The 24,710-nt window shown below is 38.3% G+C and overlaps 1 protein-coding gene across 4 annotated transcripts; it reads right to left on the bottom strand.

The window, feature by feature from the left end:
* Window positions 1–1,009: 1,009 nt before the first annotated feature.
* On the bottom strand, window positions 1,010–24,586 carry trappc3 (trafficking protein particle complex subunit 3). Of its 4 annotated transcripts, XM_043717622.1 has the most exons (7): window positions 24,450–24,586; window positions 22,230–22,271; window positions 18,386–18,433; window positions 10,892–10,989; window positions 9,087–9,186; window positions 6,675–6,857; window positions 1,010–3,398 (listed from the first exon to the last, which is right to left on the bottom strand). In XM_043717622.1, the coding sequence occupies exons 1-7, from the start codon at window positions 24,489–24,491 to the stop codon at window positions 3,279–3,281; spliced, it is 633 nt and encodes a 210-aa protein (XP_043573557.1). In that variant the 5' UTR covers window positions 24,492–24,586; the 3' UTR covers window positions 1,010–3,278. The 4 variants fall into 4 exon arrangements, with proteins under 4 accessions (XP_043573557.1, XP_043573558.1, XP_043573560.1 ...); XM_043717623.1 differs by lacking the exon at window positions 22,230–22,271; XM_043717625.1 differs by lacking the exons at window positions 18,386–18,433; window positions 22,230–22,271.
* Between the last annotated feature and the right edge of the window lie 124 nt (window positions 24,587–24,710).

Raw genomic sequence — 24,710 nt, 5'->3', positions numbered from 1 at the left:
TGGAGGCTAAGTTCTGCTGTTCCACTGGGTTCAAAGGCACTTGTGCGGGGGTTAGCTCCATGGCCACGGGCACATCTGATACTGTAGAGGAGTGCCCAACTTGCTGCAAACCTTGTGATCCCTTTCTTTTGATCACCTTCTTCTTCCCAAAATGTTAAAATTAGTGTTTAAAGGTTCTTGAGGTTTTAATTTTGCTTTATTTTCCTGATTTTTCTTATAAATGGCCTGTGGGGGGGGGGGGAAGGAGAGTGAAAGCACTACTTTACTTGGGTTATGGTGCAGAGCTCAACCCTTCTATCAGATCGCCGCCATCTTGGATCCCAATTTATGACCCATCTAACACATTGACTGGCACCCCATCCACTCTCTCCACCATTTATGTGCACCATCACCAAGATGTACTGCAGGAACTCACCAACACCATCCAAACCTTCAACATTCACCACATCGGAAGATAAAGGAAGCAGCATCACCCGGCCCTTCCAAGTCACACATGACCCTGGTTTGAATTATATTGCTGTTTCCTCACTGTTGTTGGGTCAAAATCCTGGAACTGCCTAAAATTCTAACAGCACTATGGCGTACTTTTCACACATGGACAGTGAAATAACTTCACAGAGGCCAGTTTCCCATCACCAAGTCACCTTTTATTTACACACACATAGTACTTGAGCCGGGTCCAGCTTTCTCAGAACCAGCTCTCAAAACAAAATCCCTGACATTCCTGTTTGTACCCTGATTAGACCTGGAACAGCCCCAATCAGGGAGCTCATATACAGAAATCCAACTGGCTGACCTCATTACAATCACTGCAGATGGCAATGGCTAATCCAGCAGCTCATCATCTTCTCCAGGGCAATTTGGGATGGGCAACAAATGCTGGCCGAGCTAACGACACCCAGTTCTAGTAAAATAATTTTCAAAAACTTGGTCCTACTTCATGTTATGTATTATCAGGTCCTTTTAACTGAGTTTCAAATAGAGTTTTCAATAAAGTCTATACATTAAATATTATAAACAATACAGCTTTATTTATTAGATAAGAAATTCACATTTTAAATGTTACATCTCCTGTATAATGCAATGCTGCCCATTTACTGCTTCTAAATTGAATCAGAGTCCTGTTTTGGAATTAGGTCACGATGGGTTGGGGCAGGAGTAGGATTCACATCTCTACCTATGCAGAATTTAATCACCAGTTTTCTTTTCATACCTCAAAAGCAGACTGGCTTTGCTTTGAAGTAACTCCAGAACAACCTAAAATAAACAGGCAAAATGCCTAAAAGTAGGCTTCTCACCAAATCCAGTGCTCAATATCAGTGTTCAGAAGGAAAATGGTAATCACAGTAAATTTTGAGATACAGATTCAAAAAGCTTCGGAAGTACATAAGTGTTTAGAAAATTCTCCAAGTTGCATACAAGCTGAAACACGATGCTACTTTTGTTACCAGACCTGTCCCTCATTTCGTCCACCAATCTGGAAACCTCTTAGCAGCAAGGCAGCATAACATTAAGTGAAAGTGACATATTTGTATTATGTGTTGAAAGAAATCATTTCAATTAATTTTTTCCTTCTCCTATCAGGTAAAAATTAGATAGCCAAATGCTATTGAGAGAAAAAAAAACCGATATGGGTACCTGGATCTTTTCCTTGGAATAAGAATCAAATTTAACTAACTTCTTCTCTTGAAAATCTTGAAGGGTTGGCTTTTTAAAAATGTCACCTGGTTTTCCATTCATCGTTCACTACCATTTTCAGGCTTATAATTGTTCACTGATAAACAAACATAGTCTTTTCATGATTTGGAAAATATGTAAGTGTCAGACAATGGAATTCAGAGTTAGAAACAAAATATATTAGTCAGTATCACATTCAAACTTGGACTGAAATTTACATCAGATACCAAACTAAAAACATTTTAAATAACAAAATGAATACAAATAAGTTATTATTGGACTAAATAAAGCCTCAGCATCTTATTGCATAATTTTTGGGACTCCAATGATATAAAGTACAAACAAAAAATCAGATTTTAGATAGGTGAAACGTTAAAATCTGAATGCACAAAGCATATTCAGTTTTCTATTGAAAAGTTTCCGGTACATACTAGAACCTTGACAATGGCAAGCACAAAATAAGTAACTTTATGGGTCGCAGTATTTGTCCGGACAATTTGAATGGAGCCACCAAGTTGTATCAATTGGATGAATTTACATAAACGCTTTCAGTGCTGCAGTTTCTCAAAAAAGTACATCTTTTTACCATTGTTCTACCTCAAACAAGATGAAACCAACCTGTTATAATCATTTCAGGCAGCTATATTGTCTGTTATTGGAAGTATATGGGGTGGAATTTCAATTGTTTACATTGGAACGTTAATGGAAGAAATTAGAACTTCCTTTCTATTTTAGCTGGATCATCTCTGGAATATACAACCAATTGGACATGAAGAAACGGGTTTTTGCTGGAATAGAGTCCATTCAAAATTAAATCCCCAGTGAAGCAATATATAAGTAGAGTCGCAACAACATGATGCAGGATACATAGCACCCTCAATAAGCACAAACAAACAAGAAGAAAAAAATGCAAATACAAGAAATAATGAAAACACAAAAAAAAGCACTACGAAGCTTCACTCAAAACATATGTTAAGGGTGTTTCCTCTTTCGCAGATCAGTCAGCATCTGAAAACTGTCCCAAAATTTATCACTATTTATCATTTTAAAGGTGTTTTCCTTCAATCCCCATGCAGCTCCACATTGCTACCAACATAAAATTTCACAAATCCATGATGTCAGCAACCAGAAACAATGATACATGTTAATGAGACAGTTCTTCAATCATTCTGAACAAAATGCCCTGACCAGAACGGACGACAGGTTGGGGAGGAACAAAAGCAGTGGTGACCTTGGAAACATTAACATTGCATTCTTCAGAAGTAACACATAGGCTGTGTGTCAAAAGAAGTAGTAAAGATGACAACCTTTTGAAGACCCAAAGATTTATAATCCACAGATATACATATTATAGAACAGTAATGAAAAACTTCAACATTTGATATGATCTGGAAGAATGTGGCAGAGCACGAACACAGGAATTCATTGCCGTATTCAGTCTTTCGAGTCTCTCTAGGTTAAATCCATGGCTAATAAATTGTTTTCCATTCAGGGTCTTTAAATGTCAAACGTTTGCCAATAATACAACTTCACAATGCAACAATCTACTGTGATGACAGAATATCTTCTTACTGTACAGAATAATATAGTACTATGACATATTATTCTTCTCCAGCGGGAAGATTTTCTTCAATTCTTTTAATGAATTTCAGTCTGATTTCTGTTACATTGTCACCCTTGAGTGTGTCCTGGACAAATTTCACATCGATTGCCATTTGAACCTGTAAGAAAGAAATGGTTGAGGAAAGAATAATCAGTACTATTGATTCCACTAGCTTCTTGGCTGAAAGTCAGAATTGTTCGTTTCCTTTCAACTCATGGTCAATTAACTTCAGGATATCTCATACTTACAGCATTACAACATCAAAAACACTTGATCATAGTTTCATCCATGATTTAACCGTTCTTTTATATACACATATGTCTTTAAAAGACTCATCCTGATTTAATGACAATTTAAAATATTTGTTACTGAAAAATGAATAGACTATTCTGAAATCAATTCGTGGATATTCAATTTATGTTATACATCACACAAATGTAAACAACCAGCTGAATAAATTGCTTTCATACAGGAACTTAATTTATTGGAATAACTATTCAAATAGGCAGGAGAATTATTTAAAAATAAGAGAAACTTTTAAAATGGTTTTGATTCAAAGTTAATTCATATCACAGTAACTAGCAAGGAGAAAATAATTTGCATGTAAACTTCAATCCTACTGTACAGGGTCAGTGGAAGTGGAATTGTATTAGGCATTTGAGAAACAGGTGTGATCAAAAGAAATTCTGACTGTGGAAATTTTAAACAAAAACAAAAATTGCTGGTGAAACTCAATGTCTGGCAGCATCTGTGTCAGCACAAATTTGTTAGAATAGATTAGATTAGATTAGATTCCCTATAGTATGGAAACAGGCCCTTCGGCCCAACAAATCGACACCGATCCTCCGAAGGACAACTCACCCAGACCCATTCCTCTACCCCATATTTACCCTTGACTAAATGCTGTGATGCATCAGGGATAACCACTGAGCCACCATGCCACCAAAGAGGCAGAAAAAGTGACTCAATAGATTGATGAAGGCAGTGCTGTTGATGTGATTTTCATGGACTTCAATGAGGTCTTTGACAAGGTCCCACAGAAAGCTGGTCCAAAAGGTAAGAGCACATGAGATCCAAGGCAAGTTGGCAAACTGGATCCAAAAACAGGCTTGCAATTAGAAGGCAAAGGTTTTTGCATATGGAAGCCTGGGACTAGCAACATACCATGAGGATAGGTGCTGGGACCCTTGCTGTTTGTTAGATTTGAACATAGAATGTATAATTACTAAGTTTGCAAATGACAAAAATTGGTGATGGTGTGAATAGTTAGGAGGATGGTCTCGGGCTAATCTGATATTGATCAGCTGGTAAATTGGACAGAGCATTAGCAGATGGAATTTAATGCTGGTGTGAGGTGATGCATTGTCGGCAGTTTGATAAGGTAAGGACATGCACAATGAATGGTAGGTTCCAAGGGAGTACTGAGGAGCAAAGGGACTTTTCTGTATAAATCTATTTTTCTTGAAGGTATCAGCACAGACAGACAGGATGCTTGTTTTCATAAACCAAGGACCAGAATATAGGGTAAGGAAATCTTGCTACAACTTTATAAAATATTGATTAGGCCAAAGATGGAACACAGTGTACAGTTCTGGTCGCCACATTACCACAAGGAGTGACTATACTGGAGGGGTGCAGAAGAGGTTCACCAGGATAGTTCATTGGAATGAAAAGTCTCAGTTATGAGGAGAGACTGGATAGGCTGGATTTGTTGTCTTTGATGCACAGGATCTGATTAAAATATACAAGAATTACGAGAGGTAGAGGCAGGGTAGAATCTTTTCCTCATATCTAAGAACAGTGGGCACAAGTTTAAGGTGAGGAGTAAGTGGTTTAGAAGAGATTGGAGGTGAAACCTTTTCACCATGAGGGTGATGGAAATATGGAGCACGTTGCCTGACAGGATGGTGGACGCAGGTTCTCTTAACATTTAAGAGGCACTTAAAACACTTAAAATGCCAACACACAGTAGGCTGTGGATCAAATGCACATAAGTAGGATTGGCGTTTGTTGGTCGGTACTGACATAGTGGGCTGAAGGGCCTGTTTCTATGCTGTATTATTCTATGAACATTTCAGGTCCAGTGACTGTTCTTCAGATATGTTCTATTCTGGGCCAAACTACATAAGTGCATGCCAAATTCACTTTATTGAAACGATCGACAACTTTTCATAAGATAGTGCCTCTTGCATTGAAGAAATTCCCAAGGCAATTTGGCATGCCAAATTAGACAAAATAGGATACCAAACCAAAGATGATACTGGATAGTTAAAACCTTATTCAGAGAATTGAGGATTGAAGGATGGCCTTATAAATTGGAAAAAATTCAAGAGGCATTACAACAGCTTCCGGCTGAGGTGGCTGTAGTTATGGCTGCCAGTGGAGAGGGGGAATGTCTAAGCAAGGCCAGTACTTTTTGATCATTCCTGCTTGCCCTTGAACTTCTGGTTCTCCAGACGATTTCAGAGGGCAGTTGAGTTAACCACACCGCCGGAGTCTGGTGTCAAATGTAGACCAGACCAAGTAAAATTGCAAGTTTCCTTCCATAAACTAAGTTTTTTTTTAAAACAACAATTGACAATGGTTGCTTGGTGATTAATTTCACTTTTAATTCCAATTTTTTTTTAAAATTGAATTTACATTTCACCATCTATCTTGTCGGATTTCAAGCAATTTCTCCAAAACTTTGGCTTGAGTTGGTGTATTACTAGCCCACTGGCATTAATACAGTGTCAGCACCTCCCCCAGAAGTCAACAAAGCAGCAAGAGTCAGAAAGCATTAAAATGAAGTTAATTATAAGGATAACAATTTTAAGGAGAGGCAAGGACTGATTAGGGATAGTCAGCATGGTTTTGTAGATAGGAATTCAGAATGCCTAGTTTGGAAGAAGGCTATTCGCTTATTGAGACCACCCCACCCCTCTGAAGAACAGCCCAGCCATGACCGCGAACCCTGCGCCCCCCACCACTCCAGATACCTTTGTGCATAATCTAATTTAATGCTACATTGCAGTACTAAAGAGGTGCTGTTTGTCAGAAGTGCTTCCTTCAATTTAGATGCTCAAAGAAGGCCACATTTTCTCCAAGATCCTGTGTACAAATATTGCTTACAAGCAAAAAATAATTATGTGGTCCTTATATACTTGCTGCTGCTTCTAACATCATGCATGTTAATTACCACATACTGTTCTCTAGTTTACAACACCATGAACTACTGAAATGTGATCATTAACTGTGAAATGTTTTAACACACTATATCAATGTAACTCTTTCTTTTGTTCATTAATGCATGAATCAAGTTAAAACACAAGCATGGTCCTACTGCCTAAATAAACTCATATGGAATCAGACTTGGCTAAATGAGCATTAAGTGTTAAACTGTAGATGCACTCACCATTTCCAATGCACCTCTCAGAACTCCGCAGAGAAGATTAGAATAGATCAAACCAGAATGATTATCAGGCAATTCCACAAAGTCAACAAGTGGATTATTTTCCAGAATTAATGAAAATTCATCCCCGGCTGCACTCCAGTTGGTCACACTGGGAGTTATACCCAGGTACATTTTAAAAGCAACCTGTCAGCAAGTTAAAAAATTGCAAGCAATAAATCAACGTGACTACCTGATGACGTTTTTTTAATAAAAGGCTACGATTTTACATATATAATAATTGTGAAACAAACAGCTCTCTACATTATGGAGGAAATCAAATTATAACATCTGAAGCACACACTTGCATGGTCAAATATGAAAATCCAGATTTTGCAGTCCAATTGCCATTCTCCTCCAAAGGCTATACTATTACAGTACCTCAGTATCAGAACACATTCAACTGTGTGAAGTTGAAGTACTTGCACATTATTTATCAACTAAAAACATCACACGTTAAGCCTGCTGCAGTAAAGTAGAAGTTAATTATAATTATAGTTTTTTAAAAAAGTGTGGTTAATGATTATACTGTTAAATAACTTCATTGCCCACAAAGCTTAATTTTACAAGATATTTTACAAGATAAAACTCATTTGCTGTATTCATAAGCTATTAGTGAAGAATTTTAAATTTAAAATATATTAATTGAACTTTTCCTATCCACTTAACTTTTACTTTTAATTCAATTTTTCACATCCAATCTTTATTTGCTATCTTAATTTCAATTTTTTTGTTGCACTCCATAACCTTTGACTTCAGTCCAATCAGCCTTGAATATATTAAATGATGCAGCCTCCACTGCTCACTGTGGGAGAGAACTTCAGATATCAACAAACCTCAGGGAATGAGTTCTTCCACATCTCAGTCTTAAATGGGAGACTGCTTATTTTTAAACTGCGCCCTTCATTTTGAATTCCCTTACAATAGGAAATGACATATCAACATCTATCCTGCTGAGTCCAATCAGAACCATATTTCAGTAAGTTCATCACTAATTTTTCTAAAATCCAACTTGTACAGGTCCAACTTACTCAATCTTTCCTCATAAGAAAGTGCCTTCTTTCCAAATATTAGCCAAGCAAGGCCTCTAATGAATGAGATTCTAAATTAGAAAAGATCTCCATTTAACAGCCCATGAAAAATGTACAGGCAGTTGTTTGCTTATGTCTTGCTACAGCTGACTACAAAATCAGGCTCAATAATTTTCACAAGGGCATCTTACAAATAGCCATGTAAATAAGTCACCTACATAATAACTTTTGTAAAGTAGATACCCCTGGATATTACCAGACGCAATTTCCAGCCACAGCATCAATTAACATAGTACCAAACATACTAGTTATAGAATTGCATTTGCTACAAAACATAGCAAATTCTAGCCAAGGCTTGGAATTGTGTTATGACTGCAAGGTTTTAAGAAAGGTATTGATTTAGACACTCTCTTTAAAATCGTATCAAGTAATTTAGAGTAAAGAAGAAAAACATGATCTGTTGGCAACATCTGCCCAAAATCAGCCTATTCATAGCTTGCTACCATGGGTTCCAGGGTCCTAGATAAAGTGCTATTGAAATTCATGCCTTGGATTTAAAATCTGAACACAACGGAAGGGACATATGTACTTGCTATTGTAGACTTCTTGTCTCAGATTTTAAAAATGAAAGAGAAAAGCAAAGGGAAAAGGCTGGTTTTATTGTTAGCTATGAGGCAAAGTGTTGGTCATGTGATTTTGCCTGGTCAGAGACAATGTTTGTGGACATAGAAGAACTCAAAAATTCCTTCTAGTATGGCCAGGACAAGAATTATAGGAGTGCACCATGCTGCTGGAGGTCAGTTTGGGACACTGATGGAAAGGACATTCAACAGTCACTGACTCAATATTACAACACAGTCTAACAGAAAAAGGTGAACAGAGAAGTTGGGACTAAGTTTTACCTCTTAAAAACATAAGATGTATGTGAATGTGTATGGGGTTATTATAGTTATGACATTAATAACAGTTATCTTCTTAATACCTCTACTATGTAACATTTAGTTTATGCTGATTTTAGGTTGCATTTTACTGTGTTAATTTGGAAATTTGCCAGAGGATTCTTTTAAGATGGTCACAGGAAATACAATTTTTTTTATAAAAGAAGTTTCTGTCTCAAATGTTATAATGTTGAAACTTTTGATATTGGATTACAGCCTTCACAACATATACTAATATTTAAAAATACATATACTTACTGATTCTGTAAAAACATGATTCTGAAGCGGTTTTAGTTTTGCAAGTTCTAATAATATTGCCCATTTCTAACAGGTTTTGCTTCATAAGATGACCATCAGCATTGAAAGGGTATTTAATTTGAGTTAATTCATGTAAAATTCTAACTCACCTTTGCAATGACATCTGCAGTTTCACGAAAATCATGACATCTTCCAACATTAGAACGAGCCAAAAAATCTTCTATCAGTCTGACTCCAATGTTGTAACCCCTTTGTTGAAACATAAGACAAACCAATATTATTTATTTAGCAGAAAATAATTATTTTGAAAGAAGTCATATAAAACTCTTCAAACCCGGGTCTCCTTTGTAAAACATTCAAAGTAATCTTTAATTAGAAAATAATTTTTAGATATAAGAGAAAAGAAATTTCCATTGCTACCAAAAGATGCACTTATCAGCTTGTCAAAACTCAGAAACGCACATCATCAACAGAAAGTACACTTAGTAACAGTCAGGTGTTCAGAACACTTGAAGCTTACATTTCTTTTGGAATATGCTTTGTTAATAGGAACAGAATGCAGAATTCCTAACCAATTCACTTTTGTTCAATCTCTTTAAAATTCTAAGCTTAATGCAATCACTGCATTGAAATGTACTTAACTTCCTCATTTAATCTCTTCAAACATTCTGTACTGGAGACCTCTTATCTCAAGAGGGTTGGAATATAAAAGCAGAGATGTACTACTAAGACTTTATAAAGCTCTGGTTAGGCCCCATTTGGAGTACTGTGTCCAGTTTTGGTCCCCACACCTCAGGAAGGACATACTGGCACTGGAACGTGTCCAGCGGAGATTCACACGGATGATCCCTGGAATGACAGGTCTAACATATGAGGAACGGCTGAGGATACTGGGATTGTATTCGTTGGAGTTTAGAAGATTAAGGGGAGACTTAATAGAGACGTACAAAATAATACATGGCTTGGAAAAGGTGGATGCTAGGAAATTGTTTCCGTTAGACGAGGAGACTAGGACCCGTGGACACAGCCTTAGAATTAGAGGGGGTCATTTCAGAACAGAAATGCGGAGACATTTCTTCAGCCAGAGAGTGGTGGGCCTGTGGAATTCATTGCCACAGAGTGCAGTGGAAGCCGGGACGCTAAATGTCTTCAAGACCGAGAATGATAGATTCTTGTTGTCTAGAGGAATTAAGGGCTACGGGGAGAACGCTGGTAAGTGGAGCTGAAATGCGCATCAGCCATGATTGAATGGCGGAGTGGACTCGATGGGCCGAATGGCCTTACTTCCACTCCTATGTCTTATGGTCTTATGGACCTCAAACTTTCACCTTGGCTTCTCAATCAAGAAATAAAATGTATCAATGTTAAAATCCAAATATTGCATTTCTGATAAATTAAATGCAAGAAGGATACTCCAGATGGTGGGGGAGTTTCAGATACAGGAGTCATAGTTTAAGGAGAAGGGCTAAACCATTTAGAACCGGACTGAGAAGAACTTTTTTTCATCAGAGAGTGATGAGCTGATAAAATTCACTACCACAGAAAGTGGTTGAGGCCAAAACCTTGTGGCTTCAAAGAGGTGGTAGATACAGCTCTTATGGCTAAAGGGGTCAAGGGATATGGGCATTGATTGAGCTCAATGATGAATCATAGTAATATTCAATATCAGAGTAAGCTCAAGGCATTGAATGGCCTACTCCTGCTCCCATATTCTATGTTTCTATGTAACAGGCTGTTGCATTGCTCCAGAAAAGAATGAACCATGGAAACAGACAAATCTTCCTCATGCGTAAGTAGTGAGAAAGTTTAATCCTTCAACTGAAGACTCACACAGCTAGCTAAAGTTTAGTGTAGAATCATTATATCAGACATGGAAATACTACAGCAAATCTGGCAACTACAAAGGGAAGCGCTGGCCTTGCATATATTGACTAAAGCATTCAAATAGACTTACATTTTATCCAACTGCTTATTAACATCTTCATCATTTTCATAATCTTTACACAGTTGTGTAACTAAAGCTCCATAAGTCAGAGTGAATAACTCTGAGTTCTGTTGAGGAAGGGAAAGAAATTTAGCAAAGTATTTGGAAACACCAAGAACTGCATCAAAACATTTTACAATTCTTACCCCCATCTGAAGCTGGTTGTTGATAAAGGAGATCAGAAGTTTGTTTAACAAGTTTGACAACATATTGACTGCATTTTAAAAACATGAACAAGCAACTTGTTCCTTGACCAAATGAAAAAAAAATATTGATTCATATATCAATTATCATTAGATACAGCCACTGCCAAAGAAAATGGCAGCAAGTGAGAAGTGGAAAACAGGTTAAGCAATACAAAATAAACAATTTTAATTTCTAGTTTCATTTTTGAAATTTTAAAGTATCTATTTATGGCACATGCACATCATTGCTTTGGCCAGCATTTGTTGTCCATCCAATTACCCTCGACAAAATGGTTGCAAGCGGGGTTCTTGAACAGGATGTAGACATACCCAGGTTGCTGTTTGAAATGGGTTTGACCTAATATTTTGACACAGCAATCATGAAGGATGGTGAAATAGTTCCATGTCAGGATGGTGTGTGGCCTGGGGGGGAATTTGCATGTGGTGTTCCCACACACCTGCTGCTCTTGTTGGTCTCAGTGAAGGAGGTTGCAGGTTTGGAAGGTGCTGTTGAAGAAACCTTGGTAAGTCACAGCTGTGCATCTTGTAGTTGGAACAATGTTGAATCCACTGACCAAACGTACTGTCCAATGTTTTCAATGAGATAATGCAAAATAATCATGAGTAAGTCCACAGAAATTTTATTTTCAAGCAACTGATCAGATCAAACCAGTTAATTAAAAATAAATGCACCTTCACTGAACTAGTTACAGTTATTTTAATTAATGTTTTTGACAGGTTATGACACATCTCCTGAGAGCTAGGACTTGAACCCAAACCTTCAGTCACACTAATGTGCTAACTGATATTATTAATAACTTTCAGAGTATCACAAATGAGCCTCATTGACAACTTTCAAGCTTCAGTAAATTGGCACAAAACTGCAGTGTTCATGTGCATTGTCAACTAAACAAATTGAAGAAATGCACTTCAAAACATACTTTATATTCTAAAATGGACCTGTAATTTTTTTTTAAATATTTGATTTATAATTTTTTCTTAGACATTATTTCCATGCAGTATGATTAGATGTTACATCAGACAATTCATGGCCTATTTGACTTCAGCAGTCTTCTGGATATTAGAATAATTCAAATTGATGGGGACAAATTAATGGATAACGATTCCAGTATAGACTGAGACAGAGCAATGGATGACAATATCGGAAATGGAAATATCTTGGTGATGACAGCCCATGAATAACAGCTCAAGATCAAAGGATTAAAGTAACCCAACTTCAACTCAGCATTTACTGACCATTCCAAACTGCCCAAGAGAAGATGGTAATTAGCCACCTTCTTAAACCACTGCAGTCCATGTGAAGTTGATACACCCAGTGCCATTAGCGAGCAAGTTCCAGGATTTATGCCATCGCCATTGCTAGGTCAAAGATACGGTTCCAAATTAGGATGGTATGTGGTTTGGAGGGGCATATATAGGCAATGTTCCCACACTTCTGCTGCCTTTGTCCTTCGCAGAATTCACTGGTTTGAAAACAACCGTCAAGGAAGCGTCAGTGAGTTGATTCAGTACATCTTGTACATGGCATACATGCTGCATTGATGGTGAGGAGAGTAAATGTTGAAGATGATAGATGAGATGATATATGGGCTTCTTTGTCCTGGGTGGCGTTGCACTTGTAGCACAATCTAATGATGTAGGAGCACCGGTAGACCATTTGGTCCCTCAAACCTGCTCCACCATTCAGGATGATCAAAATAGTCTAAATAAATTGATTAAATATTATTTCCACTTCATGAAACCATGCACAGTCTTCCTCATTACCTCTCACTCCAAGTGTGTAGTTAATCTCTTCAATGATCAATTCTCGCACCTTCCCCACAACAGACGTCATGCTCACTGGCCCACAGTTTTCCAGCTATCTACCTCCCTACCTTCTTGAATAGAGGTGTAATATTTGCTACTTTCCAGCATGATGGAACCTTTCCTAAATGAAGGAACTTTGGAAAATTAAAACCAACACATTTACTACCTCATATATCATACCTTTTTAAGATCCTAGGATGACATCCATCTGCACCTGGGGTCTTGTCAGCCTGTAGCTCCATCAGTGTGCTTTATGCTGCTTTCCTGGTGATTGGAATTTTACTTAGTTCTTCTCTTCCTTCCAACACCTGATTTACAACTAATTTTTTTTGTTGGCTTGCTAGTAAAGAAGAAAAATGTGTTTGTTTCATCTCTCATTTCCTAATTGTCCATTAACCTCCTCTCTCCCTCCAGGGAACCACTTATTCTTTTGCTTTTTAAGTACTATGGAAACTCTTTCCATATGTGTTGACATTTGTAACTAGCTGCCTCTCATACCTCAATTGCTTCATCCAGATTAACCTTTTTGTCCTTTTCTGCCGTCCTTTATATTCTGACCAATCACTTGTCATTCAGCTTTGCGCAAATTTATACTTTTTCCTTAAGTCCGATGCTTTCCCCAACTTCTTCAGTTAACCACAGATGGTGGGTCCTCCTTTATATTTCTAAATTGTCAGATGTTTGCACACTTGTACTCATCCAGGTAAATGGATAGCATATCATCACAATCATGATTGTGCCTTGTAAATGCGAGGCAAGATTTGGGAGAGAGATGAATGATTCACTAAAGAATTCCCCGACTGTGACCTGCTCTTGTAGCCATTGTTTTTACACAGTTCATTAGTTCAGTTTCTGGTCACTAGACCCATGATGCTGATAGAATCACAGAGATATATAACATGGAAACAGAAGCTTTGGTCCAACTCATCTATGCCAATCTTCTTCATTATCCTATCTACTTGCAACTCCACTTTCAAGGAAGTATGAACCTGCAATTCAAGGTCTCTTTGTTCAGCAATATTCCCAGGACATTATCATTAAGTATATAAGTCATGCCCTGATTTGTCGTCCCAAAATGCTGGAGAAAGTGAGGACTGCAGAAGTTGGACAGCAACTTCGAAACGTCAACTCTCCTGCTCCTCGGATGTTGCCTGACAAGCTGTGCTTTTCCAGCACCACACTTTTTGACTCTTTCCAAAATGCAGCACCTCACAATTATGTAAATAGTAGGGATTCAGAACTATTAATGCAATTAAATGTCAAAGAGAGATGGTTAGATTGTCTCTTTTTGGAGGTGGTCATTGATGTAAATAAGTGCCAAGTAAATATGTTAGTTGCCACTTAGCAACCTAAGCCTGAATGCTGTCCATGTCTTGCTGCAAATGGACATGGATGCTTCAATATCTGAGGATTTGCAAATGGCAGTGAGTACTGCGTGCAATTGTTGTGAAACTCGAAAGGGTTTAGACACGATTTACAAGGAAGTTGCCGGGTTGGAGAGTTTGAGCTATAGGAAGAGGTTGAATAGACCAGGACTACTTTCAATCATCAGTGACATCCTCCTTCTGATTTTAATGACAGAGACAGTTTTGTTGAAACAGCTGAAGATGATTGAGCCTAGGTCACTAAAGTTTCCATGCACTCACCTGGAACTCAGTAGCCCTCATTGGAACACATTCCACTAATAATTTGAAGATTTATGCTAGTGGTAAAGTCCAATCTTACAACCTTCATCTGCCTGAGGATGGGCCAGAGAAGATGTGTCCCTTTGCTTCACAAGTGGACGGTGAGCAACAGCTCAAATTGTGACTGATCATTTATTGTCAGGCCATCACCCACATACCAAACATATGCTCATGAGCATTGTTCCTGGTAGTAGCACAACAATTTTGTCAGCTGAAGGCATTGAACGAATTGTTAACCTTGACATCAAACTGAAACTGCTTCCCCAGACATACACGTTTTAAATATTGCCAAAAATTAGACAAACCTCTATACATTTTTCATGAATTTCTACAAAAGGCAAAAAATTCAGGTTGAGCAATTTGAGCCAATGCTTGAATACTCGCACAATATCACTATAGTGATATAAGAGACTGGAGCAGCTCAAGAATATGTAATTGTCATTTTACTAATTTTTATTAACTTTATGAATTTATTTACATATCATTTTAACCCTAGTAGAAAAGTAGTATTTCAGTTTCACGGTAGTTAAAGATACATTGTTCCAGGTTTTATATAACCTCTTGGAAATGTGAGTATAAACCTTCCTATTGCTATTTATGAAACACACATGAGAAACAGAAGCCTTCATCAAGAAAATATTCATTCATTCAAAATAATGGAACAAAGCTAATTAATCCACCTATCCAGAGAACATTTTCAGGAACTGGACTTTGGTAGGCAGAACCCAATTACTAAAAAAACGTTATCCATAGTAAAACTTACTTTGAAATGTAAAGTTCCAGAAACCTTTTAGAACAATAATAATGCTTTAATATCTCCTTCCTAATTGTTAGTTCAAACAAGCAAGAACAATGTCACATGTTACTACTTAAAACCTTACTTTATATTTCAAGAGAATGAATGTGAAAGCTTAGAAGATCAAAATGGTAACAACTTTTTTTAAAATCCATTCAGGGAATGTGGGCTTGCTGGCTAGGGTAACATGCATTGCTCACCCCTAATTGGCCTGGAGAAGGTGGTAATGAGCTACCTTTTTGAACTGTGGTGGTCCATTTTGTGGAGGCACACCCACAATATTGATAGGAAGGGAATTCCAAAATTTTGGCCAGGCAAAAGTGAAGGAATTGTTATTTTTCTTGGGGGTGTGTGGAATTTTGCAGGTCTGGATGCTTCCATGCATCTGCTGCCCTTGTTCCTCTAGATGGTTGCAGTCACAGATTTAGAAGGTGCCAAGGAGCCTTGGTGAATTTCTGCAGTATCTTGGTGAAGGCAGTAATGTTTGTGGATGCGATGTCAATGAAGTGGGCTGCTCTGTCCTGGATGACATCAAGCTTTTTGAGTGTGGCTGAAGCTGCACTCATCGAGTCACGTGAGGAGCATTCCATGATAGTCCTCATTTATGCTTTACAGATGGTTGCACTCTGATCTGCTCTTGCAGCCATGGAGGTCAGTTAGCTCAATTGGCTGGATGGCTGGTTTAGAATGTAGTGTTGCCAACAGCATGGGTTCAATTCCCACACTAGCTGACATTATCATGAAGTCCCCTCTTTCTCAAGCTTGTCCCCCTGTGGTGACCCTCAGGTCAAACTCAGCACCAGCTGTCTCTCTCTCTCTCCCCCTCTCTCTATTGAGAGAACATCCAATATCCTCTGGGACTATGACATCCATATTTCTTGGACTATAATATTTATATAGCAAAGACATTTCAGCTTCTGGTCAATGGTTACCTGCGGTGTGTTGATGTTAGAGGATTCAGCAAAGGTAATGTTGAGGGGCAATGTTTAAGTTCTTTCTTGCTAAAGATGGTCACTGCCGGGCAATTATCATTCATGTTACTTGCTACTCGTCAGCCCATACCCAGATATCATCCAGGTATTGACACATGGGACGTAGACTGTTTTGATATTTGAGGAGTTGTAAACAATGCTGAACACTCTGCAATCACGACCAAGCATCGCCACTTCTGCCCTAATGATGCAGGGAAGGTCATTGATGCAGTAGCTGAAGCGGGCTGGACCGAGGATATGCCTAAGGAACTCCTTCAATGATATTCTGGAATATGACACATAAGTGGGTCAGAGGTGAAATCTATGTCCTTGCATCACTCAGGGAAAAAAATCAAACTGGCATATTTTGCTGAAACCAGTGTTTGTTTTCTTTTTCTCTCTCATCTGATTCATGGGTGGAAAAATATTTTCATAGTTGGAATTTTTAAATCCATTTGCATCTTATCTAATAAAGTCATGGATATTAAAATTGAAAGACAAAATCAAATGATTAATACAGACCAATTGCAGGATTTCCACAATATAAACCTAATGTTCACTTTATTCCCATTGCTGAGTGCTTCCAACTAATCTGGTTCTGCAACCATTTTAGATCAATGGGATCATAAAACACAGAACTTTAAATTTTTACTTGTTACAGCATTAGTTAATGAACTGAATGCATTGTATTTTGAATAATTGTCAACAAATGCTGAGGTGCAGCAAGCAAAAGCTAAAAGCAGCATTGTGGTTAATATTTCATTTCACCTTTTCCTCTTTTTATACAGTCTTCTAGAGCAAATGATCAAACAGTACTTCACTCAATGGTCAGTGGTAAGTAAGTCTCAACATTAGATCCTGGCAGACTAATTAATTTGGTGATCTTAATCCAACAGGTATATGTACACAAAAACACACACACAGAAACAGTGTCACATGCCCAATACTTCCCTTTCTAATTCAGTGCCTAATGACTGACATTCATTCAGCACAAACCAGGAATCAAGGATACAACTCCCCTGTTCAATTAACTCAGCCTTGCACTCAATAAACTCACATCTTTTCATCAGCCTTAGATTCTTTCCCAACTTCTTTCCTTATCCCACATACAAAAGGAAAAGATCCTTTCTATTGACTCTCTTCAGTTCCATCAAATTTCGCAGCCAGGTAAAGCATCCCCCATCTACCAGTAATTCTAACCTCTTTGGGAAGCAATACGCAGGGAAAAAAAACTGCAAATATTTTATAATTACTCCAGGAAACCTCTTTGGCGATAGCCCCAAAACAACAAAGCAAACTCCTGAAAATAAGTGATAGTTATTCTATAAAAGCTACTGCACATCCCTTTGCCCTGTTATACTCCACACCAATTACTTTGAGACCATGGGGCTTCACAACATGGCAAAAAAAATCGTCAGCTATCAAGAACTGAAGGTGCAAACTCACATTTAGTAGTTCAACACTTGCACTTCCTCCTCTTAACTATTTAACTGGGTGAGAAAGAGTAAAATAGGTGGGGGCGTTGGAGGGCTGTAGACAATCTAAGTCAAAGCCCAACTCAATCTTCCTGCCAATATCTCTACAAATAAAGGCATACTACCATTCCAGTAGAATGTTAACAAGGAGCATGCACTTAATTTTTTTTTAAAAACTCTCCTTCGACCAGAAATGTAGTTTCCATACTGTTATAGATATATTCAGGATAGTTGAAGTATAAATCAGCAATTTTGGTCATAGTAATTCAAACACATTCCTTTAATGCACAGAACAAACCTTCAAACAATGATTGTCGTCTTCATGAAATAATCTTAAATAGTTTCACAGATACTAGAAATCAGATCATGTTTTGAATTCGGGTTATAAATTTCACCTTCCACTTCATAATCCAAGGAGAAATTTTTCATCACACAGAAATAGCCATGAAGCAAATCAGAAAGCAAAATGAAAACATGCAATGCAGCAAACCAATTTTCAAAGAGATTAGTATTCCTAACACCTACCATGAGATGCAGAGATGCAGAAGGTGAAATGAATGGCAAATACCAGTACTACAGAATGAGTGCGTTAGGCAGAGGAGACAGGAAAAAGACAGAAGTGAAATTTAGTGACATCAGACAATTTGTACATAATGAAGTACACATTGCAAGAATGTATTATTTAGATAAAACATAACAGAACTCAACCCAAGATGCACATACAGCCAACTAGGTAATTCATCAAGCTTAATTCCAATACAATGGAAATTTGTTTCTGAATGTACAATCAAAAAGGTATTGAGAGATGTTTATCAATTTTATCTGGATGAAAATTTCAGCAAAACCAGTTTTGATTTTTTAAATTATTTTTAAAAATCATGCTTGAACTGACAAAGCTGATAGAAAATAATCTGAACTTTGAAGTTTTCAAACCAACATCATGCCAACATACTTGAACCTGTGCCAAGACAGTCCCCTCAATCTCCTGAACCACACAAAATTGACAGGCATTTATGGATTTTAGCAAGAGTAATTTAGCTGCTGTGTGCACAGGGCCACAAAATTCAGAGAAACATGCTCAACAGTAGTAACATAAATAGGACTTGAAACTTATGCATTGATTAATTTGTGCCAAAGAATATCTTGTGCAAAAATGAAACTAATGCTGAAAATTTGAGATGAACTCAAGTCATTCTGAACAGAAGCGCGTCCAGTGGATGCATGTAAGAAATAAGGAGGATCATTATCTAAGTTATCAGATAGCCCTGAAATTGATTTGTAGTGCACTACGATCGAAACCAGATTCTAAATAAGCAATTCAGTGTTTGTCGAACTATGAAAACTCGCAAAGATCAAAATTCAGAATGGAAGTACTTGTACTGGATCTAGCTTAACTCTGAGTGATGTTATGTCTTGCCCACACAGGCATAGATAGATTTGGGATATGAATTCACACATATGGGAAGAAATTTGTCAAAAAATTGTGATAGTAATCTGAGTGTCTATATCTGTCTGGTCACAATCACATGATATGATAACCTAATGGCTGTTTATAAAAATTGTTTTATTTCTGCTATTAGAAATATTAATTTAGCAGACTACAAACTGTGAACCTGAAGAGGTCACAGTGCTTATAATCTTCCTAAATTGGCCTAAGTTTTTAACCATTTATGTCATCAGCCTTCTGCCCTGCATAAAAGCTCAACACTGTGCAACCAATTGTGAGTACTGACCATATGAGAACTGCTCCATAATGTCAAAATTACTTATTAGTTCTAACAAATCCAGTCATTTTCACACATTTGTTAAAAAAAACTCCATTACTAATTTAGTGTTTAAAATATAAGACTGTAAACTATAATGTTCATGATTATGTTTTTAAAGAAAATCCATGAATAAAAATAAAGCAACATGTGATTTGACCAATGATGTATTATGAGTTACAGTCCAATTATATTACTACTGAATGCAATCCAATCTCCAGTAATATCCTTTGTCTTGACAAACAAAAAAGACTACTAGTTTTGAGTATAAGGATGATTTTTATCTTCAAGTAAAGCCATCAGGCTCTTCATTCATTCAAAGTGGACTCAATTCTTATATCAGTTACAATTTTAATTCAATCAATGATAAATACAGCGGATTTGGAATTCTATCCAAGTGTGAAAAATTGAACTTGCAAATATAGCAGTGACAGGTCACTCAATACTTCCTCTGTACATTACATAAATATGACCAAATTACACCCTAAAATACAATATTGCATTGAAGGAAAATTTTTTGACTAATTTTATAATGTACTAAATTCAAAACTAAAAACTGTTTTTTTTCCTCTTACATTTTAAAAATTCAAATCAAAGGACAAATGGTCTTTGGCTTCCAATGCTATGTCTTTTTCTACCTTTGATGTGGAGGTGCCAGTGTTGGACTGGGATGGACAAAGTTAAAAATGACACAACACCAGGTTATAGTCCAACAGGTTTAGGGTGTAGGTTTGCTCGCTGAGCTGTAGGTTTGATATCCAGACGTTTCTTTACCTGGCTAGGTAAAATCATCAGTGGCGACCTCCAAGTGAAGCAAAGCTGTTGTCTCCTGCTTTCTATTTATGTGTTTGTCCTGGATGGGGATCCTGGGGTTTGTGGTGATGCCATTTCCTGTTTGTTTTCTGAGGGGTTGATAGATGGTATCTGGATCTATGTGTTTGTTTATAGCGCTGTGGTTGGAGTGCCAGTGCCAGGAATTCTCTGGCATGTCTTTGCTTAGCCTGTCCCAGGATAGATGTGTTGTCTCAGTCGAAATGGTGGTTTTTTTCATCCGTGTGTAGGGCTACGGGGAGAGAGGGTTGTGACTTTTTTTTTGGAAGTCCAAATAAATCTCTTGGATTATAACCTGGTATTGTGTGATTATTAACTTTTTGTATCTTGCACTGAGCCCCAAACATTGCAGTGGAGTCAGTGCTCGTAGCTATCTCATTTACAAATATAATTCATGCTTGAGACACATTAGATGGGACAAGCTAAAATGCACTTCTTTACATTTAAAATTTAAAATGAACTGAATTTAAGGAACTCAAAGGAAAATGCAAATGATGGCTAAGCATACAAAACCAATACAGATCAAGAACAGACCCTTCAGTACACCAAGCCTGCACTGATTCCTAGTCCTTGTTTAGACCGGCTAAGCATTACCCATACATGGTTTCTATCCCCGTTTACCTTCCATTCATATGTCTATCAAGATATGCCTTAAACATTGTTACTTGCCTGCTTTCATAACCTCTAATGGCAGTGTCCTCCATGCACCCACCACCCTCTATGTGAAACATTTTCCCTGCACTTCTCCTCTGCTCACCTTGAATCTGTGCCCTCGTGCAGTTCACCTTTCCACCCTGGGAAAAAGCCTCTGACTTTCCACCGTGTCTATGACCCTCAACTTTACAGACTGCTATCAGCCTCCGTCTTTCCAGTGAAAACAATCTTGAGTTTATTCAACTTCTCCCATAGCTAAAACCCTCCAGACCAAGCAACATTAGAAGTGGGTGGGGGGTTAAATGTTCTCTGCACACCTGTCCAAAGCGTCCATGTTCTTCTGGTAGTGTGGCAAATAGAACTGCACACAATATTCCAAATGTAGCCAAACTAAAGTTTTATACAGCTGTAACATAGCTTGCCAACATTTTTATTCAATGCCCAAGTCGATGAAGGCAAGCATGCTGTATGCCTTCTTGACCACCTTATCCACCTGCATTGCCACTTTCTGGGATGTGAACCTGTATGCCCAGATCCCTCTGCACGTCAATGCTCCTAAGGGTTCTGCAATTTACTGTATAATTTGTACTGGAATTTGATATTCCAAAATGCATTACCTCGTATTTGTCTGGACTAAACTCCATTTGCCATTTCTCTGCCCATATCTGCAACGTACATCCAACTGTATCCTTGGACGATCCTTCTCACTATCTGCAAGTCCGCCAATTTTGGTGTCATCCACAAACTCATTAATTAGATCATCTACATTTTCCTCCACGTCACTTAGATATATATTACAAACAAGGTCCCAACACTGCCCTGTGGAACATCACTGATTACTGATCTCTATTCCAAAAAGCACCCCTCCATCACTGCTCTATGACCAAGCCAAATGCATGTAGCAACAAGATTGGATTAGGCAAATTTTGAGAAAAGTCAGAAACATTAATTGGATCATATTAAAGCTCAATACATTACCACAATACAGCTAGTTTCTATTTGTTTTCTAGTTGTAACATATTGGAATTTAAATGCAAATAAAAAATGCAATCTGTGTAAATGCTTTAATTTCAAAGGAAAATTTGAAAACAAACTTGATTATATTTTCAAATTATAGATACCTTTGGCTTAGGAATTTTGATAGGTGAATGAGCCTTTTCTGTCTAGCAGAATAAATCATAGCTTGTTATTTCATGTGCTATCCAAGCAATAGGTTTAACAACAAAAACATGGTCACAAGCCAAATCATTTTGTTAAAAAAACAAGTGCCTTAAACTATTTTCAAAGCCATAACCCTGGTGCTCACGCTCATGCTTATTTGATGATGGAATATGGGCATCGCTGACTGCAGCATCAGATAATTGTTGCCCGTCCCCAACTGTCCTTGAACTGAATGATTCGGAAGGCCATTGCAGACAGCAATTAAGAATTAAGTATTTTTGCAGAACAAAAGTCCCACATTTGAGAGAAGATTTGTAGCTCGGGTGCTCGTTGTTGTGGTTCTGTTCGCCGAGCTGGGAATTTGTGTTGCAGACGTTTGTCATCTGCGTGTGTGGCTACTAAGGATAGCTGGTCGTGTCGTTTCGTGGCTAGTTGGTGTTCATGGATGCGGATCATTATCTGTCTTCCTGTTTGTCCTATGTAGTGTTTTGTGCAGTCCTTGCATGGGATTTTGTACACTATATTGGTTTTGCTCAGGCTGGGTATTGGGTCCTTCGTGCTGGTGAGTTGTTGTCTGAGAGTGGCTGTTGGTTTGTGTGCTGTTAAGAGTCCTAGTGGTTTCAGTAGTCTGGCTGTCAGTTCGGACTGACAGCCAGACTACTGCGACCACTAGGACTCATAACAGCACACAAACCAACAGCCACTCTCAGACAACTCACCAGAACGAAGGACCCAATACCCAGTATGAGCAAAACCAATTTAATGTACAAAATCCCATGCAAGGACTGCACAAAACACTACATAGGACAAACAGGAAGACAGCTAACTATCCGCATCCATGAACACCAACTAGCCACGAAACGACACGACCAGCTATCCTTAGTAGCCACACACGCAGATGACAAGCAACATGAATTCGACTGGGATAACACTACTATTATAGGACAAGCCAAACAGAGAACAGCCAGGGAATTCCTAGAGGCATGACACTCATCCACAGATTCAAGCAATAAGCACATCGACCTGGACCCAATATACCGGTACCGCTGCAGCGGACAGCTAGAACTGACAACCGGAAGCAGCAGATTCAAATCACTACAAATGCCAGAAGAAAGATCACAAAAGCGCTTCACAGGAGGCTCTCAAGCACTGAGGATGTCACCTAGACAGGGGACGAAACTCCTGCAAAACAAATTCCCAACTCGGCGAACAGAACCACAACAAAAGTCCCACATAGATCAGACCAAGTAAGAAAAGCAGTTCTCCTTCTCTGAAAGACATTACTCAGCCCATGGTTTTACCACAGTGTATTCTAGTTTCGTGATCACCAATACTGGGATTAGGTTTTAATTTTAGATTTCATTAACTGAATTTAAATTCCACTAGTTGCCATATTTGGATTTGATCACATCCCAAGAACATTAGCCTGGGTACCTAAATTGTTCATTCAGTGTATTCATTTAGAATTCCAATTCTTAAAGCACTTGAAGAGGTCCGTATTCACACCAACTGGCATTGTCAATAAAGTTTATTTTAAGCTTGTAAATAAACACAAGTTGCTGCACTTGTAGTAAAATTTCAATCTCGTGATGTTGCACAGAACAATATCGTGTATTTAAGAGGTCCAAACTATTGGATGATACAGTTTCAAAGAAGTTATATGGTGTAATCAGAAGTGCTCAAATCTGTCAATGTTGGGCTAGGGGCAATGGCAATGATCAGGATGTGACAGACTCCAAAACAAAAACAGGAATTGCTGGCGAAACTCAAGAAGTCTGGCAGCATCAGTGGACAGAAAAAAAAAGTCTGGTGAAGAGTGACCGGATTAGGAAGGTTAACTCTGCTCTCTCCCCACAGATGCTGCCAGACCTGCTGAGTTTTGCCAACAATTTCAGTGTTTTTGTTTCAGATCCCTAGTTCTCTGCGGGGCACACTCGAAACTCACTGCAGAGTACATTTTTAGGTGTACGTCAAGCAAACTGAACGCTTCAAACACATGGGGTTTGTCCCGCCGCCTACTGTGACAGTCTGTAAGAAGTAGAGTATGAGGGGCCTGTAGCGGCCATTGAGTTAGTCACCAACTCGGGAGCAGGCCCACAGCTGACAGACTTAGCACTTGATTCGGTTCGAGTTTTGCTTTCCGTCCATGTTAAACGCAGAAATTCTAAGCCACAAATTACCATTTTCTTGCTCTCGGTACCTCGGTTCGCCTGACGAGACATCTTCCGGCCGACTCGAAGCTCCGGACCGTCCCTCAGCTTCTTCGCGGAACAAAAAAACTCGTCACCACAAGACCCCAGGGGAAGGAGGGGGCGGGGCGGGGCGCGCGGATTCTCAATGCCTGCTGGGAGATGTAGTGTCTTCCTGCGAAACCAGCAGACCGTTAGCAGGAAGAGAAAGGCAGCAGAAGACTACAACACCCCGAATGCACCGCGGCAGCC

This window comes from Chiloscyllium plagiosum, chromosome 27 (genome assembly GCF_004010195.1).
Source record: "Chiloscyllium plagiosum isolate BGI_BamShark_2017 chromosome 27, ASM401019v2, whole genome shotgun sequence".
NCBI lineage: Eukaryota > Metazoa > Chordata > Chondrichthyes > Orectolobiformes > Hemiscylliidae > Chiloscyllium > Chiloscyllium plagiosum.
Note: the sequence above shows the minus strand (reverse complement) of the source record. Positions and strands in the feature narration are given on the sequence as shown.